At 47.0% G+C, this 19,006-nt stretch overlaps 1 protein-coding gene across 8 annotated transcripts in view; it reads left to right on the top strand.

The window, feature by feature from the left end:
* Positions 1-17,026, top strand: part of YAP1 (Yes1 associated transcriptional regulator) — a 94,703-nt gene extending 77,677 nt beyond the window's left edge. For all 8 annotated transcript variants that reach the window (XM_055130946.1, XM_055130941.1, XM_055130944.1 and 5 more), the window contains 3 exons: positions 7,942-8,072; positions 11,553-11,665; positions 13,360-17,026. In XM_055130946.1, the coding sequence (XP_054986921.1) occupies positions 7,942-8,072; positions 11,553-11,665; positions 13,360-13,598 (483 nt within the window). In that variant the 3' untranslated portion in view covers positions 13,599-17,026. The remainder of the gene's footprint in view (positions 1-7,941; positions 8,073-11,552; positions 11,666-13,359) is intronic.
* Positions 17,027-19,006: the final 1,980 nt, after the last annotated feature.

Raw genomic sequence — 19,006 nt, 5'->3', positions numbered from 1 at the left:
TCTTCGAGGAAAAGGGGCAAATTTATTCAATATTGGTGCCGGAGTATGACTCTGCTTTCTGTGTAGGAGATGGGGTTTGATCCCTGGAACTTCGTGGTTCCTGCCCGCTGCTGGCTGTGCCGCCCCTCCCCCACATTAGCTCAGGAGTCGGAAAGAGTGTCCCATTGCTCTCTTCCAAGAGGAACCTCCTGCTGCATGATGGGAAGGCACCAGACTCGGAGATATTTAAGAAGTGCTCCTTTGCAAAGCCGCCAGCAAGTCTCTCTGAATAGGATATGTGTCCCTGGACCTCGGGGTAGGCTAATGCAGTAGCCAGAAGTTGACGTCAGTGAGAGTGAAGTGCAGACTTCAGAAAGATTAGCGCTGTCATCTGTTAGCACTATTATTGTTCGTCGATTTGCTCGAGTGGACCACCAGTAACGTCTCCATTGTGAGACTTGTTGTTACTGTTTTTGGTATATCAAATACGCCACAGGGAGTTTGCCAGGCTCTGTCATACGGATGGGATATTCTCGGTAGCTTACTGGGCCCTCTGAGAGGGACGGAGGAATCGAACCCGGGTCAGCCATGTGCAAGGCAAACACCCTACCCGCTATGCTATCGCTCCAGCCCTCAGAAAGATTAAAACACATTTAAAGGCATTATTAGATCTAAAATAAAATGAAAAGATGGGGCCGAGGAGACAGAAATCAAAGAACAGGAGCTCATGCCGTTCAATCCCTGGTGTCACATGGGTCCCCAGGCCTTGCTGAGAGTCGCCATAGTGCCCCCCAGTACTGCACTGAACCAGACTCCCGCTGCCAGGGCAGGCATAATGGGGGGACTGGCACCCGGGGCCCTGAGCATGGCTTGGGAGCCACAGTACAGAAGCCAGGCTCCCGCCTAGCTCTCGGCCGCCCAGCCCCAAGACTCCCCAGGTGGGCCCCAGCACCACCAGGGGTAATTCGTGAGTGCAGAGCCAGAAGTAACAGCAGCAGCTGTGGCCCCAAAACAAACAACAAAAATGAAAATGATCAGCTGAATTCGTTAGATCGTAGGCTCGGAGTACGGGGACGTTTGTCTGTGGAGTTTTCCATTTTCTCTTTTGCTATGTGTTTGCTCTTTTTCTTTCTAAAGCAGTGTCTAATCTAAGAAAGAATGAAAAAAAAAAAAGGAAATTAGAAGTTGTATCTTTGCCTTTGGTGCTCAGTTTCCTGGCTGGTACTCCTTTGAATTCTGCCGTTGGCTCTTTGGTGAATGGGAGAGGTTTTCTGAGCAGGTGGTTATGCGCCCCGGCTTCTGCTAGACCAGCGCCCTTCCTTCCCTGTGCCCCCAGCCAGTGGGGATATTTCTTTTTATTATTTTAATGAATCGCCATGAGATACAGTTACAGGCTTACAAACTTTCATGATTGCGGTTCAGTCAAACAATGTTTAAGTACCCATCCCTCCATTAAGTGCCCATTCTCCACCACCAATGTTCCCACTATCCCTTCTGCCATTCCCACCCCTTCCCACCCTCTGCCTCTGTGGCAAGCACATTCCCTCTTACTTTCTCTCTCCTTTCGAGTGTTACGGTTTGCAGTACAGGTATTAAGTGGCCATCATGTTTGGTCCATAGTCAGCACGCGTCTCCCATCCGGAGTGAGCCTTCCAACCATCATTTACTTAGTGCTCCTTTCTCCTTCGAAGGGGGACATTTCTTAAGCGTTTCCTAAGTCCAACTCCTGTGCTTCTCTGCGTCTGTGCAAGCTTGGTCTGGCTGGTCTGTGGTCCTAGTGGTGAGCATCTTTCAGGGCCGGCTGCCACTTCTGGGTGGTGAGGCTCTGGTGAGCACGGTTCTAGTCAGAGAATGAAGAATAACGTCTCTGTTCAGACTCAGGAGAAAACTGTCACCAGCACCTTTATTTCCCGCCATCATCCCAGATTTAATAAGAGCAAAGAACTTAGTGTTTTGTTTTGGCTTTATTTCCACACTGTCTCAGCTGATGCTGAGAAACCAGTTTCAGGCCCCTCCTACCACTTTTCCCAAGATGATGTCTCTTCCCTCTGAAGTTTGGATGTTCCCTGTGAGTGTTTTGGGGAGCGGGCACTGCAGTGCTCAGGGGTCTGGGGGCTCACTAGCGAGCCCAACCAGTGCCGGGGTCAGTGGACGCCTTGCCATTCACACCGTCTGCTGGCAGCGCTGCCTGGGGGCCTGTGGTGGTGCTGGGAATTGAGCCCTGACCTCCTGCCACCCCCATGGATGTTTGCATCTTATTTTTAATAACAGGCCCTAAAAGGAGGTGGGATTTAGCCTCATACCTTGCATAGTCTGTTCTCTCACTTTTAAAAATTCATTGAAGTTGCCATGATTCGAGGTGCTGTAACTTTAATTATTTTAATTGAGACCATAATTAAGCAGCAGATAATATAAAAGATGAAAGTCCAGACATCTGTCAGCAAGCGTGGAGCCTTAGCGTAATTCTGGGAAAACCAAACAGCCACTTAGTCTGGGGGTCACTTTTCAGAATTAGGACTGTCAGGGAATTTGCACAACTGTGCCCAGTGCTCAGGAGTTTTGATAACTTTGGACATAATGAAATATTTGGTGGCATTTAAGAGCTGTGCTTACAAATGGGATACTGGCAAGGCCCATCTTTGAGCAGTTGGAAAAAATGACTTTTCTTTCTTTCTTTTTTTTTTTTTAAGCATTGCCAACATAAACTACCATCACTAAGACAAATTCTAAGATGTAGATTCAGTTAGTGTCTATTTCTAAATTTGGGTTTCTAGTTCACTAAAGTAACTATCCTTAAACATAAATTAGTTAGGGCTAGGGAGTTGGAGGGCAGGGCAGGGCAGGTTCTAGCCACACTTGTCTGCCCTTCAGCATCTGAAAAGGATGTGCTCATATACAGCCGAGTTCTTGCCAGAGAAAGAATTGCTTTCGGTGGGTTCGAGAGCTGGTACAGGCATTAAGCCTTGCGTTCTGCTAACCCTGCTACAAGTCCCCGCATCACATGGTCCCCCGAGCCTGCGGCCCACAGGGTGAGCTGGGCCCAAGCAATACTGATGACAGGGAGCACCGTTTGGGACACTGCCCCAATAGTTGCTTTAGGAGAGGGTAGTTGAGGGCAGAGAGAGTTCAGCCGACTTGGTGCCGCCTTTGCTTCCACACGGCATTGGTCTGATCCCTGAGCTCTGCCAGGAGTAGCCACAGACACCACCAGGCCTGACTCAGTACTCCCCCCCCCCCCAGGGGGGAAAAAAAGTTACATTACAGTGTGGAATTTTCTGTAAATGGAATCCCAACTTTTTCACTTAGAATGGTTTCATTATTCATTCAGGTTGTATATTTAGTTCATTTCTTTTGCTAGCTAGTATTCCATTCCAGGCATACTGCAGTTGCTAAACTCTTGACCTCTTGATGGCCATTTGACTGGTTTCTAAATTTTGACTGCGTGTAGACATATGCTTTCATTTTTCTTGTGTACCCTGAGAATTTAATAGCCTCGGGATGTTCAGAATGTTTCCAGACTAACTGTACTGCTTTTTCCCCTTTTCTAAATGATTGTGAACCAAAGCATCAATTTTACGTGGGACCAGAATACGGAAGCTGCAAAATAGGTGTTTTATTCAAGTGTCTTTTTTTTAACCTCCGGAAAACGATGATGCTACTTAAATGAGAAGGAGGCCAGATCCCGAGGCCAGGAAAGTCACTCTGTAGAGCAGGCCGACTCCTGGTTTCCTCTGGGCCCTTCACTGCACTTTGCAGTACTGCTCTGCCCGCAGATGCAGCCAAGATTAGCGAAGATTTACAAGCGCGATGGGAAAAGCCACCACATTTTTGTATTATTACAGAGGAAAGTGAGCTAAAAATATGTGCTTCGTTTAGAAAATGTCATGCTCTGAAGGAACTATTTGACCTTTGAAATACAGAAGCATGGTTAAATTTTGGCTGGATTTCCTATAAATTGCGTACGTCTCCCCTTTTGAAAGTTTCAAACTAGTCTAACTACCTTTGGGGGGGAAAAGTAGCTTGACAAACTTCTATTTTTAACTCCTATTCTAATTTTAGGCTTGTGTTTGGGAGAAACTCATTTGAGATAGATATAAATGTTTCACATGAGTTTTTTCTGAATTGAAACTCTGGTTGTGTCGGCTATCCAGTGGTGTCTCCAAGACTGACCGTTGCCCCCCCAGCCCCATCCCCTATGGTGTTCGGGGAAGAAGCCTCATGGGTTGGGCTGTCGTTCAGGGAAGTACTTGGGACACCATTCGGATCGCCAGGGGTTGCACACAGGCCCCCGCATACTAGCACAGTCCACGAGCTGTCTCTCTAGCGCCCAAGACACACCTGGCGCAGCTTAGGAGTGCCCACGAATCACTCCTGGTAGTGCTCGGGATACCACCTGCGGTGTGAGGGATGAACCAGACTGATTACATGCAAGGCAAGTGCCCTAATCACTGTCCTGTTTCTCCAGGCACCAGGCTTATTTTTAAAACAGCTCTGCAGACTGTCCAGTTACAAAGCAGTGTGCAGTATGCAAAGTGTGCTACAATAGGGGCTGAAGCAATAGCACAGCGGGTAGGGAGTTTGCCTTGCACGCAGCCAACCCGGGTTCAATTCCCAGCATCCCATATGGTCCCCTGAGCACCACCAGGAGTAATTCCTGAGTGCAGAGCCAGGAGTAACCCCTGTGCATTGCCGGGTGTGACCCAAAAAAAAAAAAAGAATAAGTGTGCTACAATAAATACTGCCATGGATTAGTTGTTCCGTTTAGGTATCGGTTGCATGTACAGGAGTTGTTGTTGTTGTTGTTGTTTTTTAAGGTAGTATAATGGAGCATTTATGTGGAATGTAGATTTTAATTTTAAAATTTAGATTACCTAACTTCATTTTCAACTTTATTAATAAACAATTATTTTTCTCTGAAGTCACTAGCAAATGGCTTCTACAGCTCTGAAGCAAGTTTTTAGTGTTTTGCTTCTAAGAATCATAAATTTTTCGCACTTACAGTCCTTGGCTAAGAATGCAAGGAATTCCCGAGCTGAAGCCGCAGTGGACACGTGGGGTGACGCGCTTCTGGCCAGCTGCAGAGCTGCCATGGGAGGGCACTTTCCCTTAGCTCTGGCCCCATGTCTCCCTTCCAGAACCACACTTGATCGACACGTCTGAAATTTCCACATCACGTCTTAAAACTGTCTTTTGAAACCCTCTTAAGGCGGTCTCTGTGTATACGCACATGGTTGCATTTCTGTGGGAAATCAAGGTTGATATTTCCATATTCAATTGAACTCCAAAGTCACATGCTAAAGAGGGGGAAAGTCTGGCCTATTTCGTGTGTGTGTGTGTGTGTGTGTGTGTGTGTGTGTGTGTGTGTGTGTGTGTGTGTGTGTGTGTGTGTGTGTGTGTGTGTGTGTGTGTCCAGTTTGACATTTCTTTAAAATAGAGCAAGGTGCCAGAATGGGTGCTTATTAGTTAAGCACTGATTTCACATTAGTGTGGCCCTATGTTTTGATCCTTGACACTTCAAAACATAGCAAAGCAACATTTCTCACTCTTCTTATTTAGTGAAATTAAATATGTTCACAGTATATAGAAACATTAACATAAGAATTACTGTCCTGGGGAGAGGGGGGTCCACTTTTAAATTCTGGAAGCAGTTTTGGTTTTAGTATATAGTATTTACTGAGCTGTGAAAGTCCCCTTTTGGATACGTAGAGTTTACTTCCACTTGTATTTAATTATGCATCAGCATACTCCAGTAAAACAATGGAGTAAACACTTAGGCATTGCCCTGGATTGTTTGTTGTAACGAAAGCTTTAAAAGTATGCTGATCATACATGGGCTGTGGTGTCCGTAACCTGTGTGGATATTATTTGTATCTTGACCATACCACACTTCTTATGTTTTCATCATATATTCTTCCCCACTTCGTTAGTAATGCTAACTCCCCCCACCCCACAAGCAGTGAAGTGCCGTTTCCGCCCCCTAATGCTTAGATCAGTACCACTTAGATCCATAATTTTCAGCCTTGGGACACCTGAGCCAGCTCCAGTTCACGGGCCAGTAATTGCAAACCACATCTTTGTGGGTTTATGGACTCCTCACTCTTCATTACGGCTCAGACACGGGTTTGACAAGAAGTGTGTTCCCCGCACGCCTTGGACATTGCTGCAGTGCATGGTGCTCTCAGCGTATTTCCATATTACCTTTCTTGTGAAGTTGTGGGCTGTTAGCTCTGCAAGTGCTGAAAGTAGAAATTCAGTTCTAGAGAAAGCAAAAGCTAAACATTTTGACCACCTGGAACAGTCAAACTGTAACAGGAACAAATAATAGGAATGTGAAGAGTCTGCGCATGAAACTCAACTTTAGCCTTGTAAAACAATTTAAGAAAAGTAGGAATTTTATCGGAAAGGTTAAATGAAATGTCAGGAAAAGATATGAAAATTATAGCCAGTTTATTCAGTGCCTTCTTTGATAGAAAGCAAATTAGGCACTTTTTAAGATAGTAGACCATTTTCCGCATATTTTAAAATACCCACAGCTTTATCACAAAACCCTTGGTTCACTCAAGAGCCTCTATTTTTACTTATTAAGTTTCTGTTGTGGGGCTGGAGCAATAGTACATCAAGCACTTGCCTTGCACACTGCCAGCCTGGGTTCGATCCCTGATATCCCATATGGTCCCCCAAGCACCACCAGGAATGATTCCTAAGTTCAGAGCCAGTGATATAAACCAAAATAATAGTAAAATAGTAGTGAGCATACAATCTTTTATTTGCAGCAACTACTGTGTGGTGTGAAAGTGTGTCCTACTGATGAAAATTCAAAGGCATAATAAATACTTTGCTCCCTGCAGTCCTAATTAAAGAACGTACTACATGGGGCCAGCAGCGGGTTGAACGGGGGCCAACTGCACTGAGTCAGGCCCTCAGCCATTCTGTGTCTCTCCTTCCAGGCTTACATGTTTTCTTCCAGACTCCTCTGGTTGGGCCATCTGAGTTGAAGGGAGTATACCCAGGAGGCATTTCTTGGGAGACCCCATTGGCGTGAGAGGGCACAGGCAGGCAGAATCCTCAGTCACCCGTGGCCAAAGGCTGAGGAAAGGAAGCTGCCATCTGCAGTCGCAGAGCCGGTGGCAGGGGACTGGGCTAGTAATGAGGTGTGAGTGGTTGACCCGAGGGAGAAAACAGCACACAGAACAGCACATGGAATAGCATACAACAGACAGCACATGGAACAGCAGATGAACAAGCACATGGAACAGCAGAGCAGGGTGTCTGTGGTCCGAGAGCGAAAGCTGCGTCAGAACGAGATACTTTGTAGGTGCATAACCACAGGGGCATCGGTGTTGGTGTTCAGAACAAATGACCGAATATTAATCTTCCTACTGGGTTTCATTTGTGGGTGCTGAAGATACAGAAACATGTTCGGGTTGGTGAGAAAAAATAAACTGCTAGGGAGTGAGTGGGTGCTAGGGAAGGCAGGGGTGCACGTCTGCCGTGCAGGGGGCCCAGATGGAGTCCTCAGCGCAAACGGCTTGAGCACCCGCATGCATGGACCCCTCCCAGCGTGGCCTCCCCAGACCATGGCACCCCTCAACCGAAACAACAGTCACAATGCAAAACCGCTTAAGGAGGAGTTCTGTGCTCGGGATAGACTTACTGTCCTGCATAAAGGAGGGGTTTGGAAGCGTCTCTCAGAGTCAGGGAAATGACCTGAGGGTGAAGTCGATGTGATTGCCGGTTTAGCAAGAGCCCGTCACACAGATTCAGTTCACTGGGTTCTCTTTTCAATGACCTGAAACTTCCCCAGCCACTTAGAAATGCCTGGGTATTTCTGACTCAGAAAGTTATTAAGTTTAAAAGATATCTTAGTGCTTCAAATTTATATGTTCCTGGTTATCCTGATGACGGTATTTTAAACTTCACACACTTTTCAATGCCTGGACTGATCGTTTCTTTTCCCCCTAGGAATTAGCTCTCCGTAGCCAGTTACCAGCACTGGAGCAGGACGGAGGGACCCAGAATCCGGGATCATCTCCAGGGATGGCTCAAGAGTTGAGAACAATGACGACCAATAGCTCAGACCCCTTTTTGAACAGGTTGGTAAAAATTGCTCCTGGCCGGTATCTGGAGAGGATCTTAGCCTGGAGATCATTCTGCTTTGTACCTGTAATAAGCTGTCTGAACATCTGTGTGGCCCCCAACGCAGAGCTGTAAACAAGTCTCCCCATAACTGGCAGGTACAATAGAAGCGGAGGATTAAAAGCCGGCTCCCGTGAGGGGAAGCAAGCTGTCCAGACTTGTGGAAGGGATCCTGTGCAGTCTCGTGTTGACTAACAGTTCCTTAGAATTACAGGATGTGAAGGAACATGTGAATGCCTTTTCTGGGAGGGCAAGTGAGCTGCATCGTACCCACCTCGGGATTGCAGTGGAGAGATCACTCGGGGGGATTTTCCACCGTGCTGTTTTACCCGAGCAGTTTCCCAACAGGGGCCCCAGCAGGCCCTGTGTTCTTCGGGCAAGAGTTTGTGCAGATAAAGCAGAAGGCTTGCCTCTTTCCCCTAAATGCGCTCGTACAGGCAGTATTTGAAAATAACATGGTATAAGGATGCATTTTAGTGAGTTACCACAAATCTTGGGTTTCAGGCAGATGGCAAAAATGTGATTATAGATAAAACGCAATGCCGAGAAGTGAGCAGGCTGAAACAGGCCGTGTGCTTTGTCCAGAACACCGTTTTGTATATCATAAAATATGGTGTTTCAGAATTTTTAAATACGAATGAAAACCTCCTGCTCCTTTGGCTTCTGCTTTTTCATCTTTGACTAACAATGCCCGCCTTTCTTTCTCTCGTGCTCTTCCTTCCTTCGTCCAGGGTTGACGGCCTGCAAGGCAGGCACTTTTTTTTTCCTCTCTCGAGCTCTCCCCAGCCCCACAGTGCACTCAGAAGCACCACGCTGTAAAGATGATACCGGTCTTCAGAGACAGCCTTTGACTGGTGTGTGGAAGGCCCGTCACACACATTTGCCCCTTACACCACACAGTTCCTCCTCCTCAGCACCAGCCCCCAAACACTGCCAGGTGTGACCCCCAAAGAGAAAAGAATGAAATTTAAATTTCTTTTGGCTTAGGGGAGCTACCATTGCTCGCCTTTAAATCGCCGCCAACTGAGTGGAAGAGCTCGGGGCGCTGGCAGAAGGCCACCCTCCCGCCCTGCTGTGTCCAGTGGCACTTCCGTCCCACCCGCCGCCCACTGCTAGCTCTGCTGGCCACCTGTTGGTGCCCAGGTTCCAGAAAGCCCCCCGAATGTAGTGATGTATTTTATCCTGGTGTTTCCTGTGGCCTCTGTCAAAAATTGAGTTTGTGTACATGTAAGGTCATAGTTCTGAAATTAAGCTGAGGTTATTTAGAAAAACATGGCCATGTAACCCCCACTTCCCCAAGGCGGGGGGATTTCAGAGTTTAAATTTAGTGCCTGTATTATTGATCCAACGATGAATAGGGGGCTTATGGGACAGTTGGACTATTGAATGACTTAGAAAAGTGGAAATATCAGGGACAGAGCGATAGTACAGTGGGCAGGGTGCTTACCTCGCACAGGGCCAACCTGGGTTCCATCTCTGGCACCCCATATGGTCCCAGAGCCTGCCAGGAGCCCTGAGCACCACCAGATGTGCCCTCTCCCCCACAAAAACAAAAGAAGAAAAATGGATATATTGCATATTCCTTGAGAATTTGTGAAGATTCTCAGCTTTGGGGGACTGTGGGAGGGTGTTGGGCCATACCAGGCAGTGCTCAGGAGCTCCTCCTAACCCGTGGGGTTGGCGGGGATGGCACCTGGTGCTGTTGGCAGACCTTCTGGTGCCAGGGCGAAGCCCATTCACTGGCCCTTTTGCTGCTTGTCCCTCCGGCCCCTGGCACTGGCAGGGGGGCCAAGCTGCCCTTTGATCTTCTCTCTCCTGGTGAACATGGGGACGGCTGATGTACCATCTGGGTGCCTCCAGTCTGGCGGCTCTCCTGAGTCTGCCTGTCCCAGGGGCTTCCTGGAACCCCCCCTCCCAGAGCACATGGTGCCGAGGTGCTACCCCCAGCCAGGATGCTTGGGCATTGAACAGGGGCGTGGGCTGTGTGGATACTCTTGCCAGGAGCAGTTGCTTGCCATGGAAGTGACCCCCCCTGAAACTTGGCCCCCAGCGATGCCTGTCTTGCCCTGGGGCTCAGAGGGAAGGTGGTGCGGCTGTATAAACCAGCCTGTCTGTGGCTGGGATGGAGTGAGGGGTGCGGGCCCAGGGTCTTCCTAGTCAAAGCAGGCGCAGGAACACTGGCCGCATCCAGAGCCCTTCCCCAAAGCAGCTGCACCGTAGGCCAAGGGCCAGAGGCCAGCCTGTATTATTTTTAGTTAGTGTGCAACGGAATCGTCAGAGTTGCCCCGTAGTCGCTGTATGGAAGGCCGAGGGAGGGCCTGACAGAGGCAGTGAGTAGTTTAGGAGGAGGGTGGGGACACTCGGCCTTGGACCGCTTTGCTCCAGGTATTTTTAAAACTTGGTCTTTGTCTTGTGCTTCAGTTTTGTGTAAGCCCCACAACTGGGTGAGGGTGTGTGCCAATGGGAAAGTTGGCACCTGTGGGATGCTCAGCCTCCGTTAGGATGGCGTTGGCCCTGACTGCACATTTCGCCGTAAGATTTTGTATACCTACTAGAACCCCAGGTTTTGAAGCTAGTGCCAGCTGGTTACATGTGTTCTGAGGAAAGTTCTGCTTCTGACGGTTATGTTCTGACAATATTTGCTGAACTCCTTTGGAAATCTGGGAAAGTTTTTATTTAGCCTAAGTTAAAAAAAAAATCTGTCTTGGTTCATGTTTAGGGTATTTTTGGTTGTTTGTTTTGGGGTCACACCCAGCAATGCTCCAGGTTTACTCCTGACTGCACTCAGGAACCCCTCCTGGCGGGGCTCAGGGGGCCTTATGGGATGCCGGGGGTCGAACCCGGGGTGGCCGTGTGCAAGGCAGATGCCCTCACTGCTGTGCTGTTGCTCGGACCCTGTGGCTCCTGTTTCACTCACCATATGTGGCTTGTCACTTTTTGTTATTTAATTTTTTTCTTCCTCAGTGCTGAGGTGCGTGGGCCCCGCTGGAACCTTCCAGCTGTCCAGCCTGCAGGAGCTCTAATCACGGAGCTTCCTCTGACAGGCCCAGTCCAAAAAGGAGCTCTGCTACTTCATGGGGGTGCTGGCTTTTCCTTGGCTGATCTGTTGCCTGCTGGCGTGGCCCGTCCCAGCCCCCACCTGGGTTTATCTTCCCCCAGGCCCTTGGTGAACTGACACCTCAGCAGGGAGCTGTGTGCACCCCCAGTCCAATGGTATTCCTGAGAATTTAGTCCCCAGGCAGTCAACAGCCTCTCTCCAGACCCTCGGGAGAGCTCTGGGCTCCTTAGTATGGCCAGCCTCAGGCAGGACTCACTTGTGTGTGGGACCGACACTTCCGGCCAGGGCCAGAGGTGCTGAGGGCACAGAGCCGAATCCCCTGGAGAAGCCTCGGCTCCTCAGCCACCCTCTGACTGTGTTCTGCGATGGTCCTTTGCAGTGGCACCTACCACTCTCGAGACGAAAGTACAGACAGCGGGCTGAGCATGAGCAGCTACAGCGTCCCACGCACCCCGGACGACTTCCTGGACAGTGTGGACGAGATGGACACAGGTCGGTGTTTTGGGTCCCTCTTCCATACCTGCCCTTTCCTCACATGCTTGTCTCCAGGTGTAACAAACTGTTGTGAGCAAAGAGTTATTCAGAAGAAAACTGTTAAAATCCGGATAACTTAAACTCAGAACAAGCCTGTTTCGTGGGCAGTTTAAACCGGCCCCCCAGTAGAGCCAACTTTGCACTGTTTGAAGTCCATTTATAGTGTGGCCTAGTTTAGCCTTTAAAACACCTGAGTCGGGACTAAAGAGATAGTCTGGCAGGTAAGGCAGTTTCCGTGCATGTGGCCGGCTCAGGTTCGGTCCCTGTCAGCACCCCTGGGTGCTGCGGAGGTTATGGCTGACCACCTCTCTCCACCCCATCTCCCCGAATAAATCCAGTACTGAGTTCATTGGCAAGGTGAGTGAGGGCTTGTTAGGAGCCTGCTAGAAGCTTGTGCTCTGATTTTGTGCAGAGATTTCTGCAGCTTACTGGTCTGCCCAGCCAAATATGGTGTATCTGATATTAAGTCCTTAATGCTGAATCTAAGTAGTAGCTGAAACCGAGGCTGAGGATTTTTGGGTCAACTTAGATGTTGCAGGACAAGGAAAACCATCTGAGAAAGACTCAGTGGTGGTTTCACCCTCTCTGTTAACTCAGCTGCAGGGCTCCTGCCCGCCTGCCCCACAGCAGTGGGAGAAGGCTCCAGAACCTCTGTCCTGTGGCTCCCCTGGTGACTACTGATTGTGCTGGCACCTCTGAGGGCATGAATTAACAGGGAAACAGACCAGCTCTCCCACTAGTTCTCTAATAGATAATCCGGATGCTATCTGGCAAGTCTCCTGTGCCTGCAAATCCTCGCTATCCCCTCTGTTTATCTAAATCTTAGATGACCTTGGGAGACTTACACTCATACACAGCATCCTGTTCCCAGTGAACTTTATGTTCTTTACCCCCAGAAGCATATTCTATTGAAGCTTTAAGGAGTGTTGATTTTAATGTTGTCGTTTTGTTGCATTTGGCCACTCACGGTGGGGCTCAGGGCTTACTCCTTACTCTGAGCTCAGGACTCGATCCTGGCAGTGCTCAGGTGGTTGTATGAGGGGCCTGGGATCAAAATCAGGTGGGCCGCATGCCAGGCAAGTGCTCTGCAGTTCTGTATGACTAGGTCTACTTGAGAAACCTGAAAACCAAAGCCAGCAAGGTTGGTTCATTCAGGCAGTTCTGGGAGGCTATTTTGCTGTCAGGGGTAAAGACCCTCCAAGAGGGGATGGGCTAGATGCAGTCCTTGCTGCTCAGCGTCCCCGGAGTGCAGCCAGGCTGAGGGCATCACTGCGTCTCATTGTGGAGACGCATGTGGGGAGGGCAGTGGTGCTGTTACAGGCTATGCTGCTGCTTTCCCCTTGCAGTTTATGCATTGCCAAGGGGTCTGTGCTCACCCCACCCCCAAGGTCCTCTGCGGGGCTGTCGCTTGGTATCTGAACAATGTTGAAGCAAAAGTAAACTTGGTATTGTAAACCAATGATAAGTCAATGAGATAAAAAAAAAAAAGTTTCTGTAAGCTTGGTATTATTTGTGGGTGGTTGTGCTAAAATAAACTCTGAGCCTTAGGCTGGAGGCCGTCTGCAGGGCCATGTCCCTCCTCTGCCCGCTACCCAGCAGAGCCCTGGGGCAGCCTTTCAGGGGGCCTGACTGTCTCCCTCTGTTCCCTCTAGGTGACACTATCAACCAAAGCACCCTGCCCTCACAGCAGAACCGCTTCCCAGACTACCTGGAAGGCATTCCCGGGACAAACGTGGACCTTGGCACGCTGGAGGGAGATGGCATGAGCCTGGAAGGGGAGGAGCTGATGCCCAGTCTGCAGGAGGCACTCAGCTCCGACATCCTCAATGACATGGAGTCCGTGCTGGCCGCCACCAAGCTCGACAAGGAAAGCTTTCTCACCTGGTTGTAGGGCACCGGGCAGACTGTGTCCCAAGTCTGTGCAGGGTCAGAGGAAACATGACCCGAATGCCTGAAGTTCCCCGATAGCCAGTCACACACACTATTTGGGCTCAGTACAGAAGAAGATGAACAAACGTCCAGCAAGATTCTTTCATCCACTACTTTGCTCTTCCTTGTCCATTGCTGCTGTTAATATATTGCTGACCTCTTTCATAGTTGGCTCGAAAGAATCAAAAAAAAAAATCACTTTATTATTATTATTTTTTTTTTTTGGTTTCTTTTGCTATTTTAACTACTGTTGGTTTGGAGGGGCGAGGGGAAGTGAGCCTGTGTGGCGATGGTGCCGTTCCTTTCGCCCCGTCCAGGTGGTCGCATATCACTTTAGCCACAGACTCAGACCCAGAAGCCACGTGCTTCCCGTGGCAGCATTGAGTTTGTTCAGTTTTCTCTTCATCTGCCTTCAGCCAGTGGAAAACGCAGCTTACTGGTCTGACCAGCCAAATACGGTGTATCTGATATTAAGTCCTTGATTCTGACTCTAAGCAGTAGCTGAAACTGAGGCTGAGGACTGTTTCACTCCCATGTGTCCCCACCTCGTGCTGTCATAAGTCACACGTTGACTATGATTTTATTTTAGGAGCTTATAAGGCATGAGACAGTTTCCATAGAAATAGAGTAATTATTGCCACATACTCTCATATAGGTTTTGGGGTTTTCTGTGGGTTTGTTTCCATTTGATTTGGTTGGACTTGTTTTGATTTTTGTTTCTCGGAGCCTAGGCAAATAATCATAGTAAGTGACTCTGTTCATAGTTGTAGCTTGGAACATTATTTTAGATCCTTTGGTTAAAAATCTACATCCTGATTTTTTTTTTAAACCATCTTATTTAAATCTTGATTATCTGCTCTCCATATATACCCACACACACTTATATTGTTTATGCTAGTGTGATAGCAGAATGTATCTTTTTTTTTTTTTAGTTTTCCCTACTTTCCATTTATTTTAAAATGGTAGCTTTGAATGTATGCATTTAGAATACATGATTAGTAGTTTATATCTCACAAGTAGTTTAAATCTGGTTGTGGCAATCTGCAATGTTTGAGGTAGCTTAATGTGAAAAGGACATGTTATAATGATTTGTGCCCAGAGCAGTACTATATGCCCTCTGGACACACAGTAGTATCTGATTGGAAAGAAGCAAACAAGAAATGGTTTTGTTTTCCTCCTTGTTGCTCCCTTGATCTAATGTCTTGATGAGAAATCACTGAGTAGGTTTGTAATGTTTTTTTGCAGAAGTAAGCTTTATGTAGTGGTTTTACCTCTCTTTAGCTTTAGCTTTTGAAGCTTACCTTTGCCTTAGTTTTGGAAGTAAATTCTAGTTCTTGAGTTCTCATTTATAACAATGACATTAAAGACTAGTCTGAGATATTGCCTTTAAGATTGTTCTTACTTGCTCCTACTTCTCTATGCTGAGAATTGACCCTGGGCAATATATAGAATACTCTAAGGTCTGAGTTAGCTGGTTAAGTGATCAGATTAATAAATGTATATTGATAGTTGAATTTAGCAAAGAAATAGAGATAATCATGATTATACGTTTATTTTTACAGGAAGAGATATAACTAGAGTATGTTTCTACAGGAATAATAATGGTTTCCAAAGAGTATTTTTTAAAGGAACAAAATGAGCATGAATCAACTCTTCAGTATAAGCTATGAAGTAATGTTTGGTTATGAATTACAGTGGCACCAGCTAGCCACCTCTATGATTAAGGGTCTTTCATTGTTTCTAGAATAAGCCCTTATTTTCAAGGGTTTGTAACAGACATACCTTTTCCTGGCTAAAACTTCTGTGAAAAGCCTCTGCTTAGGAAGATGGTAGTGTTTCTTTGTTCGTTTTTTAATGCAGAATTGAAGTATTTGACCCTTCAACTTAGAGAAGTGCAAAAGTTGAAAATGAGACATTTTTATTAAGTGTTTTCAGTACTCAAGACAATGCTATCACTGTGTATGTGTAATGATTTCATAGGTTGATCATGATAACTGACTTTAAGGTTTTTATTTTTTACGAACAGTAGAAAGATTAAATCTTGAATTAAGTCTTGGGGGGAGAGGCCACTATTCAAATGCATTGGTTTGTTTCATTTTTTTCCTGGCAATAATGAAATTCTATGTGGAATGCACAATTGAGTATGTGAATGACACAGCATGTTGGGTTTTGACGAGCAGATCCAAGCTACTTGGAAGGAGTGCCTGCAGCTTGCCAGTGAGCCACGAACCATGATGACTCACGTCTGTCTCATACAAGTGACTCTAGGTAGTGGAAGGGGCAGGGAAGGAGTGGAAAGACTTACTGTGGGACCCTGGTAGAGAACTCTAGAAGCTTTCCCCCCATTCAGACATGGTTGCATCTTGCTATCATTAAAGACCATTGCTAAAATTTCAATCACTTCAAGACCCCCCACGAGACAGGAAGATGGAATTCTTCATCTCCTCCTGACTTGGATTTTCCCAATTCCGCCTCAGTGTCTCAGCCAGACTGTGGGCGGACACGTACATGGCCCTCGAGGTGTCCCCTGTGTGAAGAAGACCTGGGGCCGCCTCCCCTCTCGGTGGGAATCGAAGCCTCCATACATTCTTCCTTGTTTGATGTTCGGGTTCCTAATGTCCAAGTGTTTTAACTGCTTCTGGTTGGATTGGGTAGCATTGGAATAAGGTTTTAACTGGGTATTCTTGAATTGCTTTTACATAAATAAACCAATTTTATAACCTTTAATTTGATCAGCTTTTTACACTTGTGTTCTTTCCGGTTAGGGCCTCTTAGCTTTGCTTGAGGTGGATGACGGAGCACAGGGATCTGGGTTTCAGATTCTCCAAAGCACTATTGTCATGACTGTTTTCTAAATACAGTGCCTTTTAAAAAAAGAACGGAAGGACTTTGAGGCAATTAATATTGCTGGTGAAAGTATTCCTACTAAGTAGATGCATTCTATCCAGAATCCTGGCAGAAAGACCGAAAGATAAGTTATCAGTTGTTCAATTCATGATTCATACCGAACAGTGTTGAAACCCAGTGCAGGAGCGGAGATAGTGCCCCTGATGAGCGTTTTGTAGCTTAGCCCCACCGAGAAGGGAGTGGCCAGAGGAGATGGGTCTTCCACAAGCTTGTTTGGAGAGGTATTGTGGGGGTGCCTATCTTAACCATTGTTTTCTGTATCCTAAAAAAGTATTTTCCACATTTTAAATGTTTTATATTAGATTCTTTAATGCGCCCTTGTCAGATATATATACAGTATCAATGTTGCCTTTTTATTTTTTGTGTTAGCTTTAAGAGCATGCTGGTGTTAGGTACTGACATACATTGTTACATTACTTTTTTCTTGTGTAATACCTTTTTGTTTGTTTATGTGGTTCAAATATATTCTTTCTTTAAACTTTCTTTGTTGTTTTTAACAACTGATATTCTAAAACATTTTTTTGACATCTTAGTGTTCTTCTGAGACAAGGACTAGTAATAAAAGGAAATTAAAAGGTGCTTACAGTTGTAACTAGTAGTTTTAGTTTGGCAGATGCAGTTCTCTGGACTGACATTCTGTTCTCTTGACACAGACCATCACCATCCATGGTGTCTCTTTCATTCTTAAATGACATCACCAAGTAACTGGCACAGAAGGACCTAAAGACCATGACACAGCCTTTCAAACTAGCTCGTCTAGAACCGGGCACAGGACAGGGCCCCCCTTTGGTTTGGTCGCCAGCATCCCATATGGTCACTCAAGCATGAGCAGGATCAATCTGGAGTTTAGGCCCTGGAATAAGCCCGGACCACAGCCAAGTATGACGCAGAAAACAAACTAACCTTGAGTTGTTTTGTTTTGTTTTGTTTCGTTCCAGAATATTTATTTGTGGTCTCCCATACCTAGCACTTATGTTAGTGAAAACTTTTGGCTGTTTCAGTCACAAATTTAAGTGTACATCTTGGATTTCAAATAAGATATAGATTTGATTGTCCGTGAAAATTAATCTCTGGCTTTTCATGCATAATCGCTTTAATTACTGACACATTGCTATGGTGGTATAGCACATTTAAATTATTTCCTGCTTTGCTATCATTTTGTTTTCGGGCCATACCTGGTGATGCTGAGGGCTTACTCCTGGTTCTATATTCAGGAATCACTCCTGCGGTGCTCAGGGGACCATATGGCATGCTGGGGATTGAACCCGGGTCAGCTGCATGCAAGACAAACACCCTGCCCACTTTACTATCTCTCCAGCCCCAACTTTGCGATGATTTTATCCCCCCCAGTAGTGAAACCATTAATTTTGTGGGGCTTAAGAGGGATTGTTATCCTCACCCTGCTCATGACAGGGTGGTATGAAGTCCAGCAGGGTCTCCCTTGGTTCACCACGGTTGTCCAGTGTAGTCCAGCATTGCACCTGTACTGGACTGTCCATCAGTCATCAGTTTCGGCAGTGTGTTGAAGAAGGTTGTTGGTTGCATTTGGGAAGAGCAACCTCTGCCGAGAAGAAGGTCCATCTACATATTGGAGAGTGAGATAGAGTTTGGATACAGAACCTGACCTCAGTGCCTGAAGTCAAAGTCCTTTACCTCACTGGATAAATTGCCTACCTGGGATAAGCTTCCCTGTGGAAGAGAAAGAACCTCAGCCAGCCAGTGCCTCGGTGATCATATGGGGGCTGGTAGGAGGCTTCTGTGCTGGTGGGTTTTGTCCCAGAGCCACCATCAGCTCTGTTGAAAGTCCACGTTCCTGAAACGGCCCATTGGGAGAGCACTGGCTTCACTTGTGCCAGGCCCTGGGCTTAATCCCAGCAGCACAAAAGCAAAAAAAAAAAGAAGCAAGGCTTTAAGTCACTAATCTGGCGCTTGGGTCTTTGTTGTTGTTCTTTTGTTTTAAGTTAAAATCCAGAGGGGCTTGAGAGCTTGCCAAACATTCCGGAGTGCCTGCTTTCCGGGTTCAGTCATAGGTACGTGATCCCCCAAGTACCACCACCAGGCATGTCCCCACCTGAGCTTCCTGTGAGTGTCCAGGGCCTGGATTCTTAGTCAGGGGAACCTCTCCAGAGCACAAGACACAGAGCACTAGAAAACGGGCAGCGAGACAGGACGCCCTTGGGTGACGCAAGCCCTACGAAAGGAGTCAGGAGGCCAGTAGCCAGAGAAGAACATAGACATGAGAGTTAGTTGCCTTTTAGCAAACCATGAACATGGAGCTCTTCTGTATTCTAGGCCAAAGGGATTTGCAGATCAGCCCGAGCCCATGTGCTGTCGAGTCAAAAGGCAGACCATATCCTGGGCATGTGTGTTCACCACCAGTTCAGAGTGCCTTGGGAAAGAAACGTTATTGGCTGGGTGTACGGAGTGGCAGGCCAAATCAGGACCAGAGTTGGAAAGATTAAC

This window comes from Sorex araneus, chromosome 3 (genome assembly GCF_027595985.1).
Source record: "Sorex araneus isolate mSorAra2 chromosome 3, mSorAra2.pri, whole genome shotgun sequence".
Classification (NCBI taxonomy): Eukaryota; Metazoa; Chordata; class Mammalia; order Eulipotyphla; family Soricidae; genus Sorex; species Sorex araneus.
Note: the sequence above shows the minus strand (reverse complement) of the source record. Positions and strands in the feature narration are given on the sequence as shown.